The sequence below is a fragment of the Trichechus manatus genome, unplaced genomic scaffold, assembly GCF_000243295.1.
Source record: "Trichechus manatus latirostris isolate Lorelei unplaced genomic scaffold, TriManLat1.0 scaffold00125, whole genome shotgun sequence".
Classification (NCBI taxonomy): Eukaryota; Metazoa; Chordata; class Mammalia; order Sirenia; family Trichechidae; genus Trichechus; species Trichechus manatus.
This window is the reverse complement of record NW_004444061.1, coordinates 1954914-1979167: the sequence shown is the minus strand read 5'-3', so window position 1 is coordinate 1979167 and position 24254 is coordinate 1954914. Positions and strand designations below refer to the sequence as shown.

General features: G+C 38.3%; 1 protein-coding gene across 7 annotated transcripts in view; it reads right to left on the bottom strand.

Annotated features, from left to right (window-relative positions):
* The window catches only part of PPP1R12A (protein phosphatase 1 regulatory subunit 12A), a 184102-nt gene extending 166911 nt beyond the window's left edge, over nucleotides 1–17191 (bottom strand). For 3 of the 7 annotated variants that reach the window (XM_023738886.1, XM_023738887.1, XM_023738888.1), the window contains exon 1: nucleotides 16736–17191. In XM_023738886.1, coding sequence (XP_023594654.1) covers nucleotides 16736–16972 — 237 coding nt within the window. In that variant the 5' untranslated portion in view covers nucleotides 16973–17191. The remainder of the gene's footprint in view (nucleotides 1–16735) is intronic. The other 4 variants (XM_004384612.2, XM_023738883.1, XM_023738884.1 and 1 more) reach the window with 2 other exon arrangements.
* Nucleotides 17192–24254: the final 7063 nt, after the last annotated feature.

The window sequence follows — 24254 nt, the reverse complement described above, 5'->3', positions numbered from 1 at the left end:
AAGGATAGTGCTGATGTGTTGTGAGGTTGTTAACCATTGTCATAGGGCAACATGTGTACTGTTTAACGAGAAACTATTTGTTCTGTAAATCTTCACCTGAAGTACAATTAAAAAATAAAATAAAATTGGAAAATAAATAAATAAAATGTGTATTAATCTACAAAGTAAATGTTTCCAGTGGTATTACATATGTCGAACCCAGCAAAAGACAGACAAGCTTTTAACATATTTTAATATATGTGAAATCTCACATACTTCTTATACCAGCACTTTGTGAGAATTCTAGTTTCTCCAAATCCTTCACAGCATTTACTATTATCAGTCTTTTTAATTTTCACCATTCTGGTGGATATGTATTGACATTTTATCGAGGTCTTAATCTGCATTTCTCTGATGAATAATGAGGTTGAATAACTTTTAACGCCATCTGAACATTTTCTTTTGTCATGTGCCTGATCATGTAGTTTTAATGGATTTGTAGTTTTTAAACACACACGCACACATACACAATTATATCTGAATAGAAGCCCAAAGCCAATTGTATGAGCAAATATTTCCCATTCTGAGGTTTGCTTCTCTTAATGTTGTCTTTTGAGGAACAGAAGTTATTTATCTTAATGTAGTCCAATTAATCAGTCTTTTCCTTTATGGTTAATGATCTTTGTATCCTGCTTAAAAATTTTTTCCCTATTTCAAGGTTATAAAGACACTCTTACATGTTAACCTTCTAGAATACTTCCTCTGCATTTCACATTTAGATCCACACTCCATTTTGAACTATTTTTCTGCACAGTGTAAGGTATAGGGGGTCAAGACTTTCTTTTCCAAATGAATACGCTGACTGAGTTCCATTTATTAACAAGACTGTCCTTTCTCCTTTTGTCTTAAGGGTCACCTTTATTATAAATCAAGTGCCCATATTTGTCTGGGACTTCTTCTGGACTCTGTTATGATCCACAGCATCCCTGGTGGCACAATGGTTAAGTGGTTGGCTGCTAAATGAAGGCTCGGCAGTTCAAACCCATCAGGTGCTCTGCAGGAGAAAGATGTGGCAGTCTGCCTCCATAAAGATCTAGAGTCTTGGAAACCCTATGAGGCAGTTCTACTCTGTCCTACAGGGTCGCTAGGAGTTGGAATTGACTCAATGGCAATGGGTGTGGCTTTTTTGGTTTTATTATGATCATTAGTTTGTTGCCTATTCTTGCACCAATACCACATTATCTTAATTATCGTGGCTTTATAAATGTCTTAATATCCATTAGAGTAAGTCCTCTCACCTTGTTTTTTGAAATGACTGGCTATGCCTGCCCTTTTTCATTTATGTATCAGTTTGTCATTTTTCATGCACACATACACACACACACTAAACACACTCATAAACAACAGGATTGTTAGGGTTAGGATTGCTATACAGAGCCACTCCCTGGTGGGTATTCAAAAGAATGCTGTAATTGGTAAGATCTATTCAATGGTAGACAATACCACTAATACTGCTGAACTAGACAGAGCTCTAAAGATATCTCACAGTATAAAGTAATAAACTTTTCTTAAAAAATCCAAACTAAACACTAATCTAGCTCTACAATGCATTAGTATGTTTTAAAGTCATTATCATACTGTCGTCTAACATTAGGCTTGCTGTTAAACTTTCAGTAACTTTTTCTCTTATATGTTTGTCAAAGATGATCTCTACCAACCTATACTCATCTCAGATTTTTAATGTAGAACTTCACACTGATATCCACTGAAGTTTCATCTTATTAATTAAAACCTACATTTTATACTATCTTTTTGAATTCTCTCTCCACTTCCATAGCTTTATCTATTAAAATGTTAAACAGCATAGGGTCAAGATTAAGAATACAAGGACCACTACTTTAGTCTTCCCTCTGAATTATTAATCAGCAGACTGACTTGTAGATAATGGTTCATCAGGTGTTAATCCACCTAACCCTGCCGATATTCAAGCCGGATTTTTGTCACCTTAACCACAAGATATAACAAGTGCCTTTCCAAGCACTTTACTAAAAAATCAAGCTATATTCAGTTTGCAACATTTCTTTCATTTACTTTTTCAATTTTATTATTGTGCTTTAAGTGAAAGTTTACAATTCAAGTTAGTCTCTCATACAAAAATTCACATATATCGTTATGTGACCCTAGTTGCTCTCCCTGTACTGTGACAGCACACTCCTCCTTTCCACCCTGGATTTCCCGTGTCCATTCAACCAGCTCCTGACCCTCTCTCTGCCTTCTCACCTTGCCTCTGGACAGGAGCTGCCCATTTAGTCTCATGTATCTACTTTAGCTAAAAAGCACACTCTTCACGAGTATCATTTTATGTCCCATAGTCCAGTCTAATCTTCGTCTGAAGAGTTGGCCTCGGGAATGGTTTTAGTTTTGGGCTAACAGAAGAGTCTGGGGGCCATGTCTTCCGGGGTCCCTCCAGTCTCAGTCAGACCATTAAGTCTGGTCTTTTTACTAGAATTTGAGTTCTGCACTCCACTTTTCTCCTGCTGCATCAAGGACTCTCTGTTGTGTTGCCTGTCAGGGCGGTGACTGGTGGTAGCCGGGCACTAGCTAGTCCTTCTGGTCTCAGGCTGATGAAGTCTCTGGTTTATGTGGCCCTTTCTGTCTCTTGGGCTAATATTTTCCTTGTGTCTGTGGTGTTCTTCATTCTCCTTTGCTCCAGGTGGGTTGGGACCAATTGATGCATCTTAGATGGCCACTAGCTACCTTTGAAGACCCCAGATGCTACTCACCAAAGTGGGATGCAGAACATTTTCTTGATAAACTTTGTTATGCCAATTGACCTAAATGTCCCCTGTAACCATGGTCCCCACCCAGACCCTCGCCCCTGCTACTCTGTCCCTCAAAGTGTTTGGCTGTATTCAGGAAACTTCTTAGCTTTGGTTTAGTCCAGTTGAGCTGACTTCCCCTGTAGTGTGTGTTGTCCTTCCCTTCACCTAAGATAATTCTTGTCTACTATCTAGTTAGTGAATACACCTCTCCCTCCCACCCCACCCTCATAAACATCAAAGATCTCTCATTTACATTTAAATTTGCAACCTTGTCAAAAAAGGAAATAAAGACAGGTCAACACAACTTGTTTTCGGAGAACTCAACCTGGTATCTAGAGATCAACACAATTTCTACTAAACTATCTCTTTAATAATGGATATTAGAATTTTATCATTCTAGAAGACCATTTTAAGCAAACAGACATGCAAACATACATGTAAAATAACTTCCTTGCTATCAGTCACCTTCCTTTTTCCTATTTTTTTTAAAAAGTTTATAACTTTTTAAAGCCCTTTTTTCACTGTCTTCAAAATTATTTTCTCAAAATTCATGTTAACTCTAGGCTTCAACATTCCTGATTCTATTCTTAGAGGTTTGTGGTCATTTTTGCAGTTCATTCTTAAAACAGATATTCATTTTCAAATATTTTTTATATTCAAATAACAGGGCAAAAGATATCAATCACTGTATAAAAATTGCTTTTCTAGATCTTTCCTCCAAATCTTTCCTACTAAAATTGTTTAAAACTTAAAAATCCAAATTTTATCTTTTAAAATCTTGTATCCCTCAAAAACTATTTGTGTTTTTGGGAATTGTGCTTATCTTTTCTCTGACCTTTTTCACAGCAAAAGTTATGAAATACATCTAACTATACCAAAAGTTCCTTTTCCTACTTGTTTAAAAAACTCTCCCAAGGTGTCTATCACATTGCTAATCACCCCTTCCCTACAAAATGAAACATTCAGAGAAAAGTTGAGGTCAAAATATAGAAACAAATACTCAACCCTTAACACCAGCTTTCTTGAGTGGCCAAAAACCAGAACACTAAAATTCATTAATTATGTAACTGTCTCTGTATTTAATCCCTTAAACATTTAGCAACAGAATAATTTTTCTCCAGTTCGGATCCATCTTCACTGTTTTTTCTACTTGTTATTAACAGATTCAAAGATGACATAAATCTGCTGTATTTCCCTCCCAGAAGAAATAACTGTTAACAGCTGAGGTACATTTCTTCAGATATTTTTCCTATGCAATTAACTTTTTCCCTCAAGATAGACTGTCACACATACTGTCTTGCAACTAACTTTCTTCATCTAAGTGATTTTTGAAAGACAGTAATTTACATACTATCAGTCAATTTCACACATAAAACAAACACACATTTCCACACCCAAAATTAGCTCTAAATGTCAAGGGTGGGCTGAAAAGGGAAAAAGATACTATGTTAACTTAAGAGTACAGTTTAATATATAATAAGCATTTCTTGTTTCATTTAAGCGGAAACAAGTCTAATGATGCTTGCTCAAGGTCAAAATAACCCACACATCCTTTCTGTACAACTGCTAGTCTCCTTATTAACTATACAACTTTAAAAAGCAGTAAATATGCACAAAAATCATAAACACTCAAAGGCGTACATAAGCATTTAATTTCTTTTTTTATATTTTTCTATGATGCTTTACTTATTTAAATAATTATTATCTTTAAAAATTTTTTAAACTATTTTCACTTGGGTACCAACCAGTTGCCATCACGTCGATTCTCACTCATGGCGATCCCATGTGTGTCAGATCAGAACTGGGCTACACAGAGTTTTCAATGGCTAATTTTTCAGGCCTTTCTTCCAAGGTACATCTGGGTGGACTCAAACCTCCAACGTTTCAGTTAGCAGCCAAGCATGTTACATAAAATATATATAACAATTTAAAAAATCTGAAAATAAGCTATAAGCTATATTTAAAAAAAAAAAGCAAAAAAGGATATGAGGAAGACAATGTAAAAGCAAGAGTAGAAGACATTGAAGACTTATGAACTACTTAAGCATCTTCATGTACATCACAAAGATAAACAAAAGCACTGAGATCAGAAATTTAAAAATATTTTACTATAAAAAATTACAGTTCAAACAGTTAATAAATAGTATGCTGAAAGAAAAAAATTGAATATGAGGCCAAGTTTTTATGCAGACTGTGTCAGATACTTGGAAAGGATACAGAAATTACTGAATATGTTGCCTGTTTTAATTTAAAAAAAAAAAACTGCACAAATCAGCCCATCTATGAGAAAATAGTTTTTAATGAAATACAGTATCATGATCTGGAAAGAGCAGCATCAGAATCTTTTGTGGAAAACACATACAGCCACAGGAAAGGTCACATTCAAAGCTATAACGTTGATGTGTTTCATGCAAAATTTAGAACACCAAGAGTACACTAGGTTAATCATAAATTCTGAAGCCTGTACGCAACTCCATACGATGTAAAAAGAGTTAACTAAAATCCAAAGCTTGGCCTGTTTATGATTATGCTCCAATTAAAAATAAGGTTTTTAGAAAATATCATCTAATCATTGATGGAACCTTGGTGGCACAGTGGTTAAGAGCTACGATGGCTAACAAAAGGTCAGCAGTTCAAACCCACTAGCCACTCCTTGGAAATCCTACGGGGCAGTTCTACTCTGTCCTAAACGGTCTCTATGAGTCAGAATTGACTCAACGGCAATGGGTTTTTAATCACTGATAGTATTTAGGACCCATGATTACCCACGATCTACATTATTCACTTGACACATCTTCAAATGACTATCATTTTCAAAATTAAATCTCTCTTCAAAGAAAAAAAAATTCTGAAAACTGAGGATATTCAAAAAACATGCTGTAGCTAAAGCTGCAAGAGAAAATCTTCAGAAATGTTCCAAGCAAGGGTATAAATACTGGAAAAGTTTATAACATCTGAACAATTTAAGACTAATAAAATGTAAATACGCTAACACGTTTACTAGTACAAAGTAAAGGTAACTGGTGTGTGTTTAACAAACAGTCCATGAAAATACATTTTCCTACATGCTTACCATATCTAAGAGGGTATCAATTCACATCTGATAAAATTTAATCTCCTTTATATTATGCAAGTATTCAACAAAATACAAAATTTTTAGAATCTTATTTTTGTTAAAGAACATGTTAAACCACCCAAAAAAAAGTAATTTCAGCTCAAATATGAGCTAATGATTAAGTTAAAGTAAAGCTTTTTATTAGGTGAGGCTCTCCCAGCTGAGTATCTCACTCAATGCATAAATGCACTTAAACAGATTGCTAAAAAGGTGACAGCTGAGGAATGCCTTTACTTCTTTCCATGGTTTCTACTGCATGTCATTTCAGAAATGCCTATATAACACATGACAACAAGGAATGTCTCCACCCATGAAAGAGCATTCAAGCAAGCACACTTAGGGCAGTGACAAAGAGCTCAAGTTTGTCTTTTTATGGTTAGCCAGCACAACAAAGAAAAGATGAACAACCAAAATACTAGTACGGTCAGAAAATACTGACATACAGGGATTTATAGTGAAAGTGTTATTTAGGAAAAAAAATTTGGTTAAAATTGCTAGAAAATATGCATTAACTTCTAATGCTAGTATGCTAAGGATTCCTTTTCTAAACCAACACCCAAGGATTTGTTTTGTTTAAGGAAATTCATTTATAAAGTATGTTACGTCAACTGCGCAAAATTATACCTGTATTGTAATCAGTAATAGATTCCATTTTAAAAATAAATCTAAGATCCTGCTAAATTTTGACTAGAATAATGACTGTCTTTACATTATAAATATTATAAAGATCAGGTGTTGGTATAGTTTTATTAGAACATTTTTAATGTTTGTTAGCTCTATTATATTTACCCATAGGAACTGTCATCGTTTTGTTTTCTATGAACAATGCTCTTGACAAGATTGGTCCACATTGTGTTCAATTTTCATTTTCATTGTGCACTTGCTAAAATAAAATGCAGATGCCAAAGAGGATTTAAACAAAGATGAATCAAAGTCCCTACCTAAAGGAACTCACTATTCTGTCTGGAGACAAGATACAGTAACAATAGAAAGTAGTGTATAAGTGTTAAACTTAGGGTTTAAGCAGTAAGTTAATGTGCCTGAATAGTCAAGCAAGTCTACACTTAGTGCTGTGAGCTGTGCTTTAAAAAAATATAAATAAGCTAGGAAAATACATTCCAGAGGAAGACAGCCATGTGTGCAAAGGTTTACGAAGTGTAAACCAAAAAACCCATTGCCTTCAAGTCAATTCTGACTCATAGTGATCCTATAGGACAGAGCAGAACTTCCCCATAGGGTTTTCAAAGAGCAGGTGGTGGACCCAAACTGCCGACCTTTTGGTTAGCAGGTGATCTCTTAATCACTGCACCACCAGGGCTCCTATGAAGCGTATATACGAAAAGCAGTGGTTCCCAAAGAGAGCTTTCACCAATCTCCTGAATCCCTTCAGATAAATTCTTGTTTTGCTCCGTATTGGGTAATCAGGGGCCAGGCAGCACCGGTGATCTGGCCTGCCATCACTAATACTCTACTACTCTACTATCCACTACCAATAGGAGGACATGGGGAATAGAGTTATGAGATCAGTTCAACCTTCAGCTACTTTCTCTACATGCGTGAAAAAGCACCAAGAATAACTGTTGACAATATATCAATAATTTTATTGATGGATGTATGAGTACCAACTGTTCTTTATTTAGATATTATATCCTTTTGTTGTTGTTATTGTTCTTGAAATAGCCTTCATGAAATGATAGTAAAAGGTGACCAGGTTGTTTTTTAATAAGCTTACATAGCAAAATAAAAATTAGGCTATCCTCTTCCAGCCACTGAAATTCTAAAACACACTTTACTGGTTCATGAAATATAAAATTCTGGGAATCAATGATTTGATAGGCAGTAAGTAAATCACATTTTAAATCGTGATCTCACCTATACCCATAAGAAAAAAAATTCTATTGCCTTTTCCAAGTTAAGACCTGTAACGCAATTAGTTAAATTTTGCAAAATTTGGATATTCTTACTAACAAAAGGCTCCCAGTTAAAAATCAAACATGATCTTCATTAAAAGTTTGTTTTAGTAATGTAGAAGTTACTTCAGATAACTTTATTGGCATTTCAAGTAATGTCCCAAGTACTAATTATAAATACCAATGATCACTGTACAGAAAATAAATTGTAGGATATTAAACTGAATTGTAGTGACAAGATGGAGGTAATTTTCTTTTTTTTTAACATCTGATATGGGCTTGCCTATCATTTATCTCTTTTCTTTAAAAGTGTGTGAGAGCGTGTGTGTGTATGTATAAAAAAAATTTACTATGAGTATACAGCAATGCCTAAACCATGTAAATAAACATTAGGATAAAGAAAAACGAAGGAGTTTAAAGACAAAATTCTATGTCCTTAAAAAAGGAGTGTTTTGGTTGTTGCTGTAACTTCTTTTGTAACTTCTCAAAGCACTTGATCAAATGTTTTGCACATGATGGTCAGTCAAAAACAATCTTGGCAGTTTCTAAAATTTAGGAAAGATTTTAAATTCTGAGACTAATTTAGATATAATACTACTGCATTTTAATTACAATAGAAAGGTTTTAAAAGTGTTGGCTAGCTAAAACAAAAGCAGATGAAAAAAAAATTATACACACACATATATTTCATTTAACTCTCTGCTGATTTACAGGGAAAAGTTCCAGCTACTAATCACAAACCATAATGATTGAAAAATTTAAGAATACTCCTTCTCTTAAAAGGGGACGAGTGCTGCTAAGGGTTAAGCGCTTGACTACCAACTGAATGGTTGGTAGTTTGAACCCACCCTGAGGTGCCTGGAAACAAAAGCCTACTGAACTGTTTCTGAAAAATAACAGCTTTGAAAACCCTATGGCGGGCAGTTCTCCTCTGAAGACACACAGAGTTATCATGAGTCAGAATCGAGTGATGGCAACTGGTTTTGTTTTTTAGCATAGTGTTGAAGTCCCTGCGTAGTGCAAATGGTTAACATGCTCGGCTGCTAACCAAAAGGTTGGAGGTTCAAGCACACCCAGAGGTACCTCAGAAGAAAGGCCTGGCAATTTACTTCCAAAAAATCAGACACTGGAAGCTCTATGGAGCACAGTTCTACTCTGACACACAACGGGTCGCCATCAGTCAGAACTGACTCAACAGCAACTGGTTTTTTACTACATATCCAACCCCAACTTAGAAAAATTTCAAAATAACTGTTGTAGGCTGTGGTGTAAAGGACCTAATTTTACCCTAAGTAAGGTGGCCTTTGTCCTTGGCTCCAGAGAAACAAACCTTGGAGCAACAGGGATGCCTTGGTCTGGGACTTCCAGGCCATACCTGAGAATCTGTGCTGATGAGTGTGGGCTGGCCAGACCAGAAAAGATTCACCTGGGAGGCCGATATCAACCAGCCTTTGGAGGCATGATTTAGCCTATCAAGTCCTGAACATGGAGGCCCACAGGACTTCGTATTGATGACGAACATCTGCTCTTGGTAGAGTAGCATATCCCTTAGGACATGGAAGCCCAACATTAGGAACCCTTCCAGACCTTGCCCTGTGTCTCTTCATTTGTATCCTTTTGGCTTTAATAAATCTATAATCATAGGCTGCAGCCCTGGTGGTACACTGGTTAAGAGCTCGGCTGTTAACCAACCAAGGTCAGCAGTTCAAATCCACCAGCCACTCCTTGGAAACCCTATGGGGCAGTTCTACTCGGTCTTATAAGTAAGAATCAACTCAACGGCAACTGGTAGTCGTTAAGTATGGTATACTCTCCATGAGTTCTGTGAGGTGTTCCAGCAAATTACTGAACCCAAAAAGGCAATGGGAGTCAGCAGGTCAGAAAGAAGGGTGTCATATGGACTCCCAAGCTTGAGGCAGGGACCTTGAAAGGGTGGTGGGGAACAGCCCCAAACTGGCCAGCAGATCAGAAGGTTGGGGTGTCATATGGACTCTCCAAACTTGCAAATGGAGTCTGCCTATACGGCAGTCTGAAGGATGGTGTCCTTTTAACTTATAAGCTCTGATGTAGCTAGGGTTATAAAGGAGAGTGCCACGGGGGCAGCTGGTGACGAGGATGGAAGTGGGAATGTGAGGACTGGATTGATCCAATCCACATTTTGGGGATTAGATTTATGTTATTCCTTAGTGTGTAGAGATCGTCAACCTCTCAACAGGACATCCCTAAATGCCAATACCCTATCTTTCCAACATGACTGTGGAACTCCACAAATTTTCAAAACAAAGATGGGGTGAAAGATGGCAATTTTTTGCAGGCAGAGAAGCGATGAAAATAGCAACTTTGGGAAGTCAAGAAGAGGCATGTAGCTATAACAAACCAATGTCCTACTCTCTCACCCTCTTCACTCAAAAACAAAAAATTTATATAATTATCTTTTAAAAATCATCTAAATAGATTTTTTTTTAAGTACAAGCACTTTTGTTATGTGAACAGTTATTTTTTAAAGGAGGTATAGCAAATAAGTATTGAAAAATAACAACTTCCTCTGTTCCATCCAGTGCTTCTACCTGGCTACACTAAAAAACGCTCAGTCACGGCTTACAATCACACTGTAGCTGAAGTACATGAAAGATGGGCTTGGTTATGACATTTCAAAGTCAGACCACAAAACTGTTGCCAGGAAGCACAAAGGCAGCCAACTGCAGAGAAGGCATTATAACAGTAGTAGTGTAGGCACTGGTGCCCTCCCAGAACATCCCATATTTGGCTACGGCTGTCTACTCTCCATTTATTTGCAGGAAGTAAGGGGCCAGTTTGGAACTGGAAGTTTTTGTTTGTTTAGGCTTTTTTTTTTTTTAAAATAGATTTAGGATAACTCAAATAAAGAGTTTTGAAAGCCATCATCATAAAGTGCTACAGCTTTTTCTACCTGAAGAATTATATACAGAAAATAGTTTATACTACACATTCTTTTTAACACAGATTTTAATACAATTTATATGTGATCCAATACACCCTTCCATAATCTTAACATCTCACCCCAAAATGTAAGTAAGTTTAAACTATAAACTGAATATTCAGTTTTAAACAGATTACTCATATATAGCATTCAAACTGTAACAAACAATTCAATATTAGCTGTTTCCAGTTTCTATTCCTTTTGGTTGGAAAACACTTTATTGGAAAAGCCCAATTAGAATATTTTTAAAAGAGCTACATTTCAGATTACTGTTAAGTGAAAAAGGCTTGCCCGAGAAGACCAAGCACTTAAGAATTAAGACTGCAGAGAAGTATTCATTTTACTGACAGGTCACATATTTTACAAAGAAGCTTCAAATGGCTCCCTTAGAAGTTGATAAAATTTGTATTTTAAGAGCAAAACTTATCTGTAAGTCTGTCTGTATTGAAAAGTAAAAGGATGACTTTATTTTAAAGATTATAATAGCACAGAACATGGATCTAATTCTACTTCATACTTCCCTATAGGACTTAGCTCAGGTCCTTAGAAAACACGTAGTAAATTTATGACTCAATTGGATATATAGTATTTTTCTATCACTTAACCAAGATGTGAACTGGTTTAATACAAAGATTAAATAATTTCAAAATATTTTAAAAATCTGCACAGAAGATCCACAACAAAATTTTTCATTTGTTTCCTAAACATACAAGTTCTCAGTAATTAAAAAAAAATTTACTAAGCACCTACTACGTGCAAGAACAACATTCTAAGTATCTGGATGTAAAGGTTTCAAAAACGTACCCCACAACACAAGTAACAATAAAACTCCACATCTATGATACGAGATAAACGATACAACTCAACAAACCTTTAGTGAACACCTATTATGTACCAACCAAACCCACTGCCATCTAGTCGATTCCGACTCATACGGACCCTATGCAACAGAGCAGAACTATGCCATAGTGTTTCCAAGGCTGTAATCTTTATGGAAGTAGACTGACACATCTTTCTCCTACAGAGAGGCTGGTGGGTTTGAACCGTCGATCTTTCGGTTAGCAACTGAGGGATTAACCACTGTGCCACCAGGGATCCTTTACTACGTACCAGGCTCTGGAAATACAAAAAAAACAAACAGAGGAAGAACTGGATCCTTACAGTCTGCCAGGGAAGACACTTACTAAAAAAGTGTTTTAACAGCAGCAGAGGGGCAAAATACAAGGTACAAGAAGTACAGTACCCCAGAGGAGAGAGTCTCTCTCAAGTGCCACAGTAGAGGCAAGTTCAAAGGACAGAAAGATCCCTTCTGGCTGGCAACTGAGTTGAATCCTGAAGAATGACTAGGATTCTGACTGTCAAACCAGGAAGAGATAATATTCTACGTGGAGGAAATAGCATGGTCAACGGCATGGAAATAAAAAAAAATAAAGATCTTGTTCAAAGTAAGCAAGTGAACAAACTTCCATAGAGTAAAGATATAACCAGGGCTTTGGACCAGTCTGTTTAGGTTTGAAACCCTGCTGAGAATTTGCATTTCTAACAAGCTCCCAGGAAGTTATACGTAAGAATCACCTGGGGATCTTGTTAAATTTTAGATTCTGATTCAGTATATCTGGAGGTGAAAATGGAAATTATCTGCAGGGGTTCGAACCGGAATGAACCAGCTGGAAGCTCTGGATACAACATATAATGGAGCCATATGAAGGATAAACTATAGTTAAGAGGTGAAAAGTCTTAAATGTAAATTTAAGGAGTGACATAAAGTGATACTGTCAAAAGATTAACCTGATAGCAGTATGTATGGATTGGATGAGGAACAGAAGAGACAGGGAAAGCAATTAAGTTATTATTATACTCTAGGGATAAAAATAATAAAGACAAGGAAAAGAACTGATGCAAAAAACACTGTGAAGAAATAGAGCACTAGAAGACTGATTAAATACATGTAGACAAGGAGAATGAGCAAACAATAATTAAAATATTTAAAAGTTTGATCTAGAGATTAATAACATCATTACACCATCAACAGAAACAGGGGCATCGATGAGAAGAGTAGGCTTGTGAGGAAAGATATTTAAGTTTTGTTTTAAGCTGAATTTAAAGAAATTCCTGACATTGATATAAAACTGTCTAACAACTCATTAATACTCAGACTTAAAGGATGCTCACAAAGTATAACAACATGGAAATATATATATAAAAACTAATTTTAAATGATAAAAGTAGATTATAAAACTTAATTACAACTATGAAAATCTGTTTGAACAATAAGGATGCTCTGAAGAAATCACACAAGTAAATGTAAATAGTTTTTATTTTGTGACAAAGGGGGTTGACCCGTATTTTCTATATTACTACTTAAAGATGAGTCTCTGGGTGGTGCAAACAGCTAGGTTAGAGTTGGAGTACACCTAGAGGCGCCTTGGAAGAAAGGCCTGATGATCTACTTCCAAAAAACCAGCCACTGAACAGTCTATGAAGTATAGTTCTACTGACACACAAGGGGTCACCATGAGTTGGAATCGAATTGAAGGCAACTGGTTTACTTAAAGATGTGTTTTTAAATATAAAATCACAATATATTTGATACTAAATCAATAATTCATATCAGTAGAAAAATGGAAATAAGGAATTGGAGCTCTGAAGAAAAGTGAGCTGAAAATTGATCTGGAATTCACTGTCACAGAGGAAGCAGATAAGATTTTAAGGTAAAATCAAAAGGTTAAAGACAGAACTGACTTACAATCTGAAAACTGTTGAAAGAAATCTCAGTCCTGCATTTCATGCATACCAGTATCATTAAAAATCAGCAACAAAGCATCATATAGACAACCTATTATGCAAACCAAAGCAAATGTCAAGTCGAATTAGTCTCCTAAAATCTTTATAAAGTATGTTGAATTATAAAGATCATCTATGACAAAACTCTACCAGGTAGCTACAAAATCAGAAGCTGATTACTGCCCACTGATGAAAACCTACTCCACACCTCAGTTCTAGATAATCAGAAATTATATCGTATACCTAACTTCAGTACTATTTTCTAAATACAGGGGGAAAATGGCTATTCTTGAGACCAAGACAGAGAATTTGACAAGAAATACTGCTCTTTCTCCTAAATGGATGACATTATTTCCACACTAAAAAGAACAGCTGAAAATGAAGTATCTTCTATAACTTCTAATGAAACAGCATGTTCATCTATTTAATAAAGAAACCTTCAAATATAAGCTGCTTATATAAAAAATGGAAGCAAAATATTAGATTAAGTATATTTGTAACCAATGTCATAAAACAGTATGTGTACTGACTGTTTAATGAGAAACTACTTGTTCTGTACACCTTCATCTAAAGTAAAATATATATATATAAAAGAAGTATATTTGTGGGTTCTGAAGTATCTAAAACATTTCTTCTAACAATGAAATTTAGGACACCTGATCAAAACCAAAAAGTAAATGAATACTCCAAAAGACTAATAATTAATCTGGTAAAAATATCTTAGGTATCTTAGATCTTTTGAGAGGTTATATTAAAAAAAAAAAATCAATGGGTCATTTAGGTTTTATAATTTAAGTTATTAAAGCAAGTGGCATTGAAGAGATTTCTTAAAAGCTTAAACTTTTTGTGTGTGTGGTTCTTTTTTAAAAAGCCTTATTTATCACCTTTTCATTATCTGTTGTCCTGAATTTGCCCAAAGTGAACTCCTTGTTCTCAAAGTCACAATGCAAAAACAAAGACAAAAGTTGATGAGAAATACCAAGTGGAGAAAACATAATAAAAATTTTAACGCTTGATATTTTAAAGACTTTGGCTTCACTGACTTAAGGAATGTTCAAATAAATTACAAAAAGATACTATGCAAATAGCTTATGCATAAACTTGGAAACTTCTACTTAAGTACTTGTCAACTAAAACAAAATACTCAATAAAGACTCCACCTATATAATGCCAAACTAACCACTGAATTCAATAGTCAGGAAGAAATTGGTGTGATAATTCTTGCAACATTGTACAAATGGGGGAGGGGGGCAGAGACTTTGAAAAGCCTGTTAAGTGTACTTTCTCTTTTCGTACCTAAACCAGTATTACATTAATGTATTAGAGATTTTCATCCCCCTTCAAGCCAATACAATTGGGTTCCTCTACAACAATAATAAGTTTAAATTTCTATTTGGTAATTTTAATAAGACATATTGATGTAAGAAATTATCTAATTATCCTGACCTCAGCAATATAATACCTGTGTCTTTTAAAATTACACTTGAAAGAAATTTGAAAAGTCTTCATCTTACGTAATTACAATATCATTTTGAATGTCAAAAGTTTCTTTCATTCTCAAACGTCATGTTTTTAGAATCTAGAGTTATGCTTTGCCTTAAAATCAAGCAAGGCCAAATAAAGTTTGGTACACCTTAAAGAATCTAAATTAATGGAACTGAGAAAAAGCTAAACACCAAGCTATATCCTCACTGGGTACCACATTCTGAATTCAAGATATATCCTGCAATTTGTCCGTCATTTCAATTCACCCAGTCAACTCTGTAAACAAAGGCTATAAGCCAACTATGATATGAGAATTCAATTAGATAAAACTTAAAATGGTCATCATTCACTTAAACAGGAAGCAGTACAGGAAAAAATGCTACCACACACCTCTCTTTTAGAAAGACAGCAAGCTAATATGCATGAAATATAAATCCTTTAAGTTTCAACCTCCCAAACAAGTTTTTGCTACAGTATCACTCAAGATAAAGCTGCAATCTTCCGTATACAGCCAAGCAACTTTGAAAGAGTTCACAAATCTTTTCAATGTCAGAGGAAGCTATTGCTGTAAAGTTGTTTTCTAGTAATTACAAGTTGCCAACTAGGAAAATGGAAAGAGACTATGTCTTGTTACCTACTACCATTCACTTAAAAATTGCTTTTTATGCAGAACTCTAACCGACCGTGTTGCTTTTGGCCTGTTAAAGGCAAAGCAACATTATCTCTGGATTGCCACTAGTTTCTCCTTATTTGGCTAACATTGAGAGATCCCAATCAGACTACTATAAAACTTTAACATGCACAAAGCATCCATTTTGAGAAAAGTTTGTGACCAGTTTTCCTTTTTCCCACTCCCAAAAGAAAAATCAGATCTCGGTAACCGGCTCTGAAAAGAATGCCCCGTGTTTATTCTTCTCTTTCTAACCCCAGTGCACAGCCAAGGACCTGGGACTCAAGAATCTCCGACACTGCGGCAAACTCTTCACCTACTACTAGACTTCATATAAGCGTTCCGGTCCGGAGATGGGCAAGCACTTTTGAACGCTCACTTCCATCCCCTCACTTTCAGCCGGTGCAGATCAGCTAATTACACCCCGTTTTCTCCTCCCCAGTAACCAAGAGTAATAAAAGAGCAAACAGGAAATCGTTGGCTCAGGGCACTGGGCTTAGAGCTCTCGATTACTATTATTACCATTATTTCTAATCAAGTCCCAAAAAACACAACAAATCCAATGCCCACCTACGAGCCAAAGATGTCCATCTGCCCAAGCGTCTCTGTTTCTTGTAAATTGTTTTCTTCAGCATCCCCCTCCCCTCCCTGACAGCGGGGCCCAGGCACAACCCCATTACACCCTTTCTCGTCTCGACCCCAAATCCTAGACACAAGTCCAAAAATGGCCGTAGGGCCCTAAGCAGACCACAGTCCCTTTTCCCCTCTGCCCCAGAAACCACCCGATTCCCAACTCCAATACCAACTGCTCTGAAGGGGGCCTCAAGCCCAGCGCCCTCCCTTCACCAGTTCTCTCCCTCCCTCCCTCGAAGGAAGCCGCCCCCTCACCCCACAGCAGGGAGTCTCTCCCGCCGCCCCCAGCGTCAGGAGGCCCAGAGCCGAGAGGAGGCCCTGGCTAGAGGACGGCGGAGACCCGCAGGGTCAGGAGAGCGCGCAGCGGGGTGCACAGACCTGGTGCAGAGCGGTGAGTCCGTCCACATTGGCGTAATTGATGTCGGCGCCGCGGTGCAGCAGCTTGAGGACCTCGTCCGTGTCGCCGCTGGAGCAAGCAGCCAGGAAGACGGCGCCATCGTCGAACTTCACCTTGGTCTTCTGGCGCTTCACCACAGGAGGCTCGAGGTCCGTCTCGGAGCCGATCCAGCGCTTCAGCTGCTCGTTCCGCTTCTGCTTCGCGTCCGCCATCTTCATCCCCTCTCCTGCCGCCGGGTCTTCTTATCGCGAGGGGCGAAGGGGGAGGCGGAGAGGGAAAAGAGGGGAGGCAGGGGGTGTGTGACTGCTTCTTTGAGTGCTGGCCAGAGGAGGGCTGGGAACCGGGAAGAGACACTCGAGACTTCCAGTATCCCACAGAGCACTGGGGCGGCGCGCCCGGGCGAGCGGACCTCCCTTCCTACCACAGAAGCCCTCCCGCCCCCGGCCCAGCCACCCGTCACCGGCGGCCACTGTAACGTAACTTCGCGAGATCCGGGCAGGGAGGTGCCCTTCGGCCCGTGCGCATGCGCCCTGGGTCTGCGCCCGCCCCAGGAAGAGGGCTCCCGCGAACTGCGACGGGGGAGGCTGGACCAACGGAGGGAAGCGGGTGTGGCTCCGGCCGCGGGGGTGGGGACCAACCTGAGAGGGAAGAAGGAGGAAAGAAAGGTTACCCTGCACGACTGGAGGCTCCCAGGGTTCCGAAGGCCAATAGTTGGGCTGCACAGCTTTGCGGGATAGACCTACCTTCGAGGCTGTCTCGGTGCTGCGGAGCCGTTTGCTCAGCGCGGAAGATTTTCTTATTGGCCTGCGTTATTTGAATGGAATGGAGGACAAGTCGTGTGTTAGATGCATGTAGTTTCTCTTTCCAAGGAACTCGGAAGAATTTGGGCGTCTAACAGCTGAACAGAACCTTTTTAAAGATGAATCTGTGTAGCCAAGGACTTGGATGTAGTTACCCCAGATCTCAGCCGCAGATGACCGCCGAGTGCCCAGGGTTGGCCTGCAGTCATTGCAATGGCTTCCTGCCAACACCCAAACGTCCTACCAAACGTCTTTCCTCTTCTGCCTGTTTTTTTCTTTTCTTTCTTTCTTTCTTTTTTTTTTTTTTTTTTTTTTTTGGTAGAATTTTTTTTTCCTCTCACGCTTATTTTGGGTCTTTTTTCTTCTCTCAGTGCTTTAGGCTGCCCAGTACTCCCCTGGATCTCAGCTCAGCTGTGTTACTGGTCCTGACCTTTTAAGGGATTTCTGATTCCTGCTCCCTCTTTTTCTAACGACCTATCTACTTAATAGGGTTCAAAAGAAATGTAAATAACGGCAATCATTTCAACCAATGTCTTTGTTGTTAGGTACTGTCGAGTAGATTCCGACTCATAGCCACCCTGCGTACAACAGAACGAAACACTGCCCGGTCCTGCGCCATGCTCACAATTGTTATGCTTGAGCCCATTGTTGCAGCGACTGTGTCAGTCCATCTCGTTGAGGGTCTTCCTCTTTTTCAATGACCCTTTACTTTACCAAGCGTGATGTCCTCCAGGGACTGGTCCCTCCTGATAACATGTCCAAAGAATGTGAGATGAAGTCTCACCACCCGTGCTTCTAATATTTATTGAATACCTGTGAGCCAGTCACTGTTCTAGGCATTGTGCATATAACAGTGAAGAGAATGACATGTTTATTTCAACCACCTCTTGAGGCCATGGTTAAAAAAAAAAACTTTAAAATTCATCAGCATCTTAAAAAAAAAGACTAACCTTGCCTTGTACAACTACTCATACTCAAAGAAAAAGAAGATTTGTAACAAATACTAATACAAGCTCATCTACCTCCACCAACTGATGTTTTTCTAAACGCCCCATTGTTTTCATGCGATTTTTTTTTAGAGCATTTATAACCAAAATAAGAAAAGTCATAAAATCTTACCATTGAAAGGAAGTTTAGGGATCATCTAGGCTGCGTTCCCAAAGAACTAATTGACATTTAATTTCACCCAAAAGCAGGATTAGCGTTTATTCAGCAAATACTGTGCACCTGTTCTAGGTCAGGCATTGTTCTAGATGGTGGGGATAGAGCAGTGAACAATTTAGCTTTGCTTACTCCCAGCATGATGCCCTTTCCAGTAAACTACACTGCAGCTATCATATTGGTAAATAAAATAGGCCAAAATCTGATTAGGAAACAATCTACCTGTAAGACTGAATTTTCAGAAATACAATTCCAAGTCTAAGCATATAACCAAAACCGAAAACCAAACCCATTGCCATCAAGTTGATTCAGACTCACAACGACCTTGTGGGACAGAGTAGAACTGCCCTATAAGGTTTGCAAGGAAAAGATGGAGGATATCAACTGTCAAAGTTTTGGTTAGCAGCTGAGCTTTTAACCTCTGCGCAACCAGGACTCCTAGGTTCAAAACGAAAACCAAACACAATGCCATCCCGTTAAATTCCAACTCATAGCAAGTAGAACTGCCGCGTAGGGTTTCCAACTCTGTAATTTTTCCAGAAGCAGACTGCCACTTCTTTGTCCCACGGAGGTGGCTGGTGAGTTCACCCCTGACCTATCAGCAGCAGCCAAGTGCTTAACCACTGCGCCACCAGGACTTTCTAACCCAGGTGGTTGTTGGTAGATGCCGTCGACTTGGTTCCAAATCGTAGCAACCGTATGTACCACAGACAGAAACCATCCTGCACCATCTTGCACCATCCTCACAGCTGTTGCTATGTTTGAGCCCTTTATTGCAGCCACTGTCAATCCATCTCATTGAGGGTCCTCCTTTTTTTTGCTGACCCATTACCAAGCATGATGCCCTTCTCCAGGGACTAGTCCCTCCTGACAACATGTCCAAAGTACCTGAGACAAAGTCTCACCATGGTTACTTCTAAGTGGCATTCTGGATTTACTCCTGCCAAGACAGATTTGTTTGTTCTTCTGGCAGTTCATGATACATTCAATATTTTTGGCCAATACCGTAATTCAAAGGCACAAAATCTTCTTTAGTCTTCCTTATTCATTGTCCAGCTTTCACATGCACATGAGGTGATTAAAAATGCCATGGCTTGGGTCAGGCGCACCTTAGTCCTCAAACAACATCTTTACTTTTTAATACTTTAAAGAGGTCTTTCGCAGCAGATTTGCCCAATGCAATACATCGTTTAATTTCTTGACTGCTGCTTCCATGGGCATTGATTGTGGATCCAAGTAAAATGAAATCCTTGAAAACTTCAATCTTTTCTCCATTTATCATGCTGTTGTTTATTGGTCCAATTGTAAGGATTTTTGTTTTCTTTACTTTGAGGTGTAACCCTTACTGAAGTTTGTAGTCTTTGATCTTCATCAGTAAGTGCTTCTATCTTCTTCTTGTTCAGCAGGCAAGGTTGTGTCATCTGCATATCACAGGTCGTTAATGAGTCTTCCTCCAATCTTCTTCATATAGTCCACCTTCTCAGATTATTTGCTCAGCATACAGATTGAATAAATGTGCTAAAAGGATACAACCCTGATGCACACCTTTCCTGATTTTAAACCACATATTATCCCCTTGTGCTGTTTGAATGACTGCCTCTTGGTCTATGTACAGGTTTCATATGAGAACAATTAAGTGTTCTGGGATTCCCATTCTTTGCAATGTTGTCCATAATTTGTTATGATGCCAGGTTAGGCGTCCTGAAAATACTGTAGGAATAGAACGTGAGGGTAACATGCATAAAATACACCAAGGATAATAACACATCTTGGAAAAAGGATGGAGTTAGGATCTGAGGAACTCTAAATTAGCACTAAAATACAAAAGCCCTATCCACTTAAAAAACTCCAGAATACAGCTCTAACAATAAAAGAAATGAATTTGAGGATTGCCTTGTTAACTTCTCTGTGTACCTAGAAAAACTAGCAGCTTATCCTTAGTGTTTTCCAAGAATGTTATGTGGCCTGTTTGGTAGCTCTTAAAAGTGCTCTGGACTATAGATCAGTAACGCCAGTTTTCACGTGGGCAAGAGGAGTTTAGTTGTAAGTTTGCTATTACTGAATCAAGTATTTACTTCTGAATGTAAAGTTGATAAATAAAATAAAAATTAGTATATTAATAAAACATTAATGGTTAAGTCTACCACGCATTTGTCAGTTCGTCGTACTGTGGAGGCTTGCATGTTGCTGTGATACTGAAAGCTTTACGCCAGTATTTCAAACACCAGCAGGATCACCCTTGGTGGACAGGTTTCAGCGGTGCTTCCAAACTAAGACAGACTAGGAAGAAGGAACTGGCAGTCTACTTCTGAAAAAGCTGGCCAGTGAAAACCTTATGAATAGCAGTGGAACACTGTCTGATATAGTGCCGGAAGATGAGCCCCTCAGGTTGAAAGGCGTTCAAGATAAGACTGGGGAATTCCTCCCTCCTCAAAGTAGAGTCGACCTTAATGATGTGGCTGGAGTCAAGCCTTCAGAACCTTCATTGGCTGAAGTGGCATGACTCAAAATGAGAAGAAACTGCAGCAAACATCCGTTAATAATCGGAACGTGGAATGTATGAAGTATGAATCTAGGAAAATTGGAAATTGTCAAAAATAAAATGGAAGGCATAAAGACCAATATCCTAGGCATTAGTGAGCTGGAATGGGCTTGTATTGACCATTTTGAATCAGACAATCATATAGTCTATTATGCTAGGAATGATAATTTGAAGAGGAGTAGTGTCACGTTCATCATCAAAAAGAACATCTATCCTGAAGCACAACACTGTCAGTGATAGGATAATATCCCTACACCTACAAGGAAGACCAGTTAATATGACCATTATTCAAATTTATGCACCAACCACTAATACCAAAGATGAGGAAATTAAAGATTTTTACCAACTTCTGCAGTCTGAAATTGATCAAAGATGCAATCAAAATGCATTGATAATTAGTAACTGGAATGCGAAAGTTGGAAACAAAGAATAAAGACGGGTAGTTGGAAACTATGACCTTGGTGATAGAAACGACACTGGAGATCCCATGATAGAATTTTTCAAGACCAATGATTATTTGTTGCAAATATCTTTTTTCAGCAACATAAATGGTGACTATACATGTGAACCTCACCAGATGGAAAACACAGGAATCAAAATCAACTGTATCTGTGGAAAGAGATAATGGAAAAGCACAATATCATCAGTCAGAACAAGGCCAGGGGCTGACTGCACAACAGACCATCAATTGCTGATACGCAAGTTCAAGTTGAAGCTGAAGAAAATTAAAACAAGTCCGCAAGAGCCAAAATATGACCTTGAATATATTCCACCTGTATTTAGAGACCATCTCACGAATAGATTTGACACATCGATCCCTAATAACTGAAGATCAGACAAGTTGTGGGAAGACATTAAGGACATCATACATGAAGAAAGCAAAAGATCATTAAAAAAATAGGGAAGAAAGAAAAGACCAAAATGGATGTCAGAAGAGACTCTGAATCTTGCTCTTGAATGTGAAAGCAAATGGAAGAAATGATGAAGTAAAAGAGCTGAATGGAAGATTTCAAAGGGCAGCTTGAGAAGACAAAGTAACATAATGTAATGAAATGTTAAAAAACCTAGAGTTAGAAAACCAAAAGGGAAGAACATGCTCAGCATTTCTCAAGCTGAAAGAACTGAAGAAAAAATTCAAGCCTCAAGTTGCAGTCTTGAAGGATTCTGCAGGGAAAATATTAAATGATGCAGGAAGCATAAAAAGAAGATGGAGGAAATACACAGTCACTGTACCAAAAAGAATTAGTTGAGGTTCAACCATTTCAGGAGGTAGCATATGATTAAGAACCGATGGTACTGAAGGAAGAGGTCCAAGCTACACTGAAGGCATTGGCGAAAAACAAGGCTCCAGGAATTGACGGAATACAAATCGAGATGTTTCAACAAATGGATGCAACTCACTGGAAGCACTCAGTCATCTATGCCAAGAAATTTGGAAGACAGCTACCTGGCCAGCCAACTGGAAGAGATGCATATTTGTGCTCATTTCAAAGAGAAATGATCCAAAAGAATGCGGAAATTATTGAACAATATCATTAATACAACACATAAGTAAAATTTTGCTGAAGAGCATACAAAAGCGGTGGCAGCAGTACATTGACAGGGAACTGCCAGAAATTCAAGCCGGATTCAGAAGGGGTGTCATCACTGACGTCAGATGGATCTTGACTGAAAGCAGAGAATACCAGAAAGATGTTTACCTGTGTTTTGTTGACTACATAAAGGCATTCGACTGTGTGGATCATACAAATTATGCATAACATTGTGAAGAGTGACAATTCTGGAACACTTTATTGTGCTCATGGGGAACCTGTACATAGACCAAGAGGCAGTCGTTCCAACAGAGCAAGGGATATTGCATGGTTTAAAATCAAGAAAGGTGTGTGTGAGGGTTGCATCCTTTCACCATACTTATTCAGTCTGTATGCTGAGCAAATAATCTGAGAAGCTGGAGTATTTGAAGAAGGATGTAGCATCAGGATTGGAGGAAGACTCATTAACAACCTGCAATATGCAGACAACACAAGGTTGCTTGATGAAGGGGAAAAGAACTTGAAGCACTTACTGATGAAGATCAAAGACCACAGGCTTCGGTATGGATTACATCTCAACATAAAGAAAACAATAATACTCACAACTGGACCAATAAGCAACATCATGATAAATGGAGAAAAGATTGACATAGTCAAGGATTTCATTTTACTTAGATCCACAATGAACACCCATGGAAGCAGCAGTCAGGAAATTAAAGAACATATTGCATGGGGCAAATCTGCGACAAAAGACCTCTTTAAAATGTTAAAAAGATGTCACTTTGAGGACTAACCCAAGGACTGACCCAAGCCAGGGTATTTTCAATCACCTCATATGCATGTGAAAGCTAGACAATGAATAAGGAAGACTGAAGAAGAATTGACGCATATGAATTACGGTGTTGGCGAAGAATATTGAATATACCATGGACTGCCAGCAGATCGAACAAGCCTGTCTTGGAAGAAATACAGCCAGAGTGCTATTTGGAAGCAAGGATGGCAAGAGTTCATCTTAGGTGCTTTGGACATGTTATCAGGAGGGACCGGTCCTTGGGGAAGGACATCATGCTTGGTAAAGCAGAGGGTCAGTGAAAAAGAGGAAGCCCCTCAATGTGATTGATTGACACATTGGCTGCAACAATGGGCTCAAACATAATGATTGTGAGGATGGCGCAGGACAGGGCAGTGTTTAGTTCTGTTGCAGATAGAGTCACTATAGACAGTCAGCACCTAACAACAACTACAACAACAATGATTAAGTAGCAGTTCCCAAAGGCTACCATTCCAAAAAACAAAACAAAACAAAAAAAATACCTGGGCTATTAACGTATGCAAATTACATTGAGTTGAGCTTTGCTTCCTCCCTAGCTCTAAGGGCGAGAAAACTCTATGTTAATCTTTCACTTTTTAGGGACATTTAAAAAAATTGCTATTACCACAGAAGAAAACATTCTTTGATGGTTAC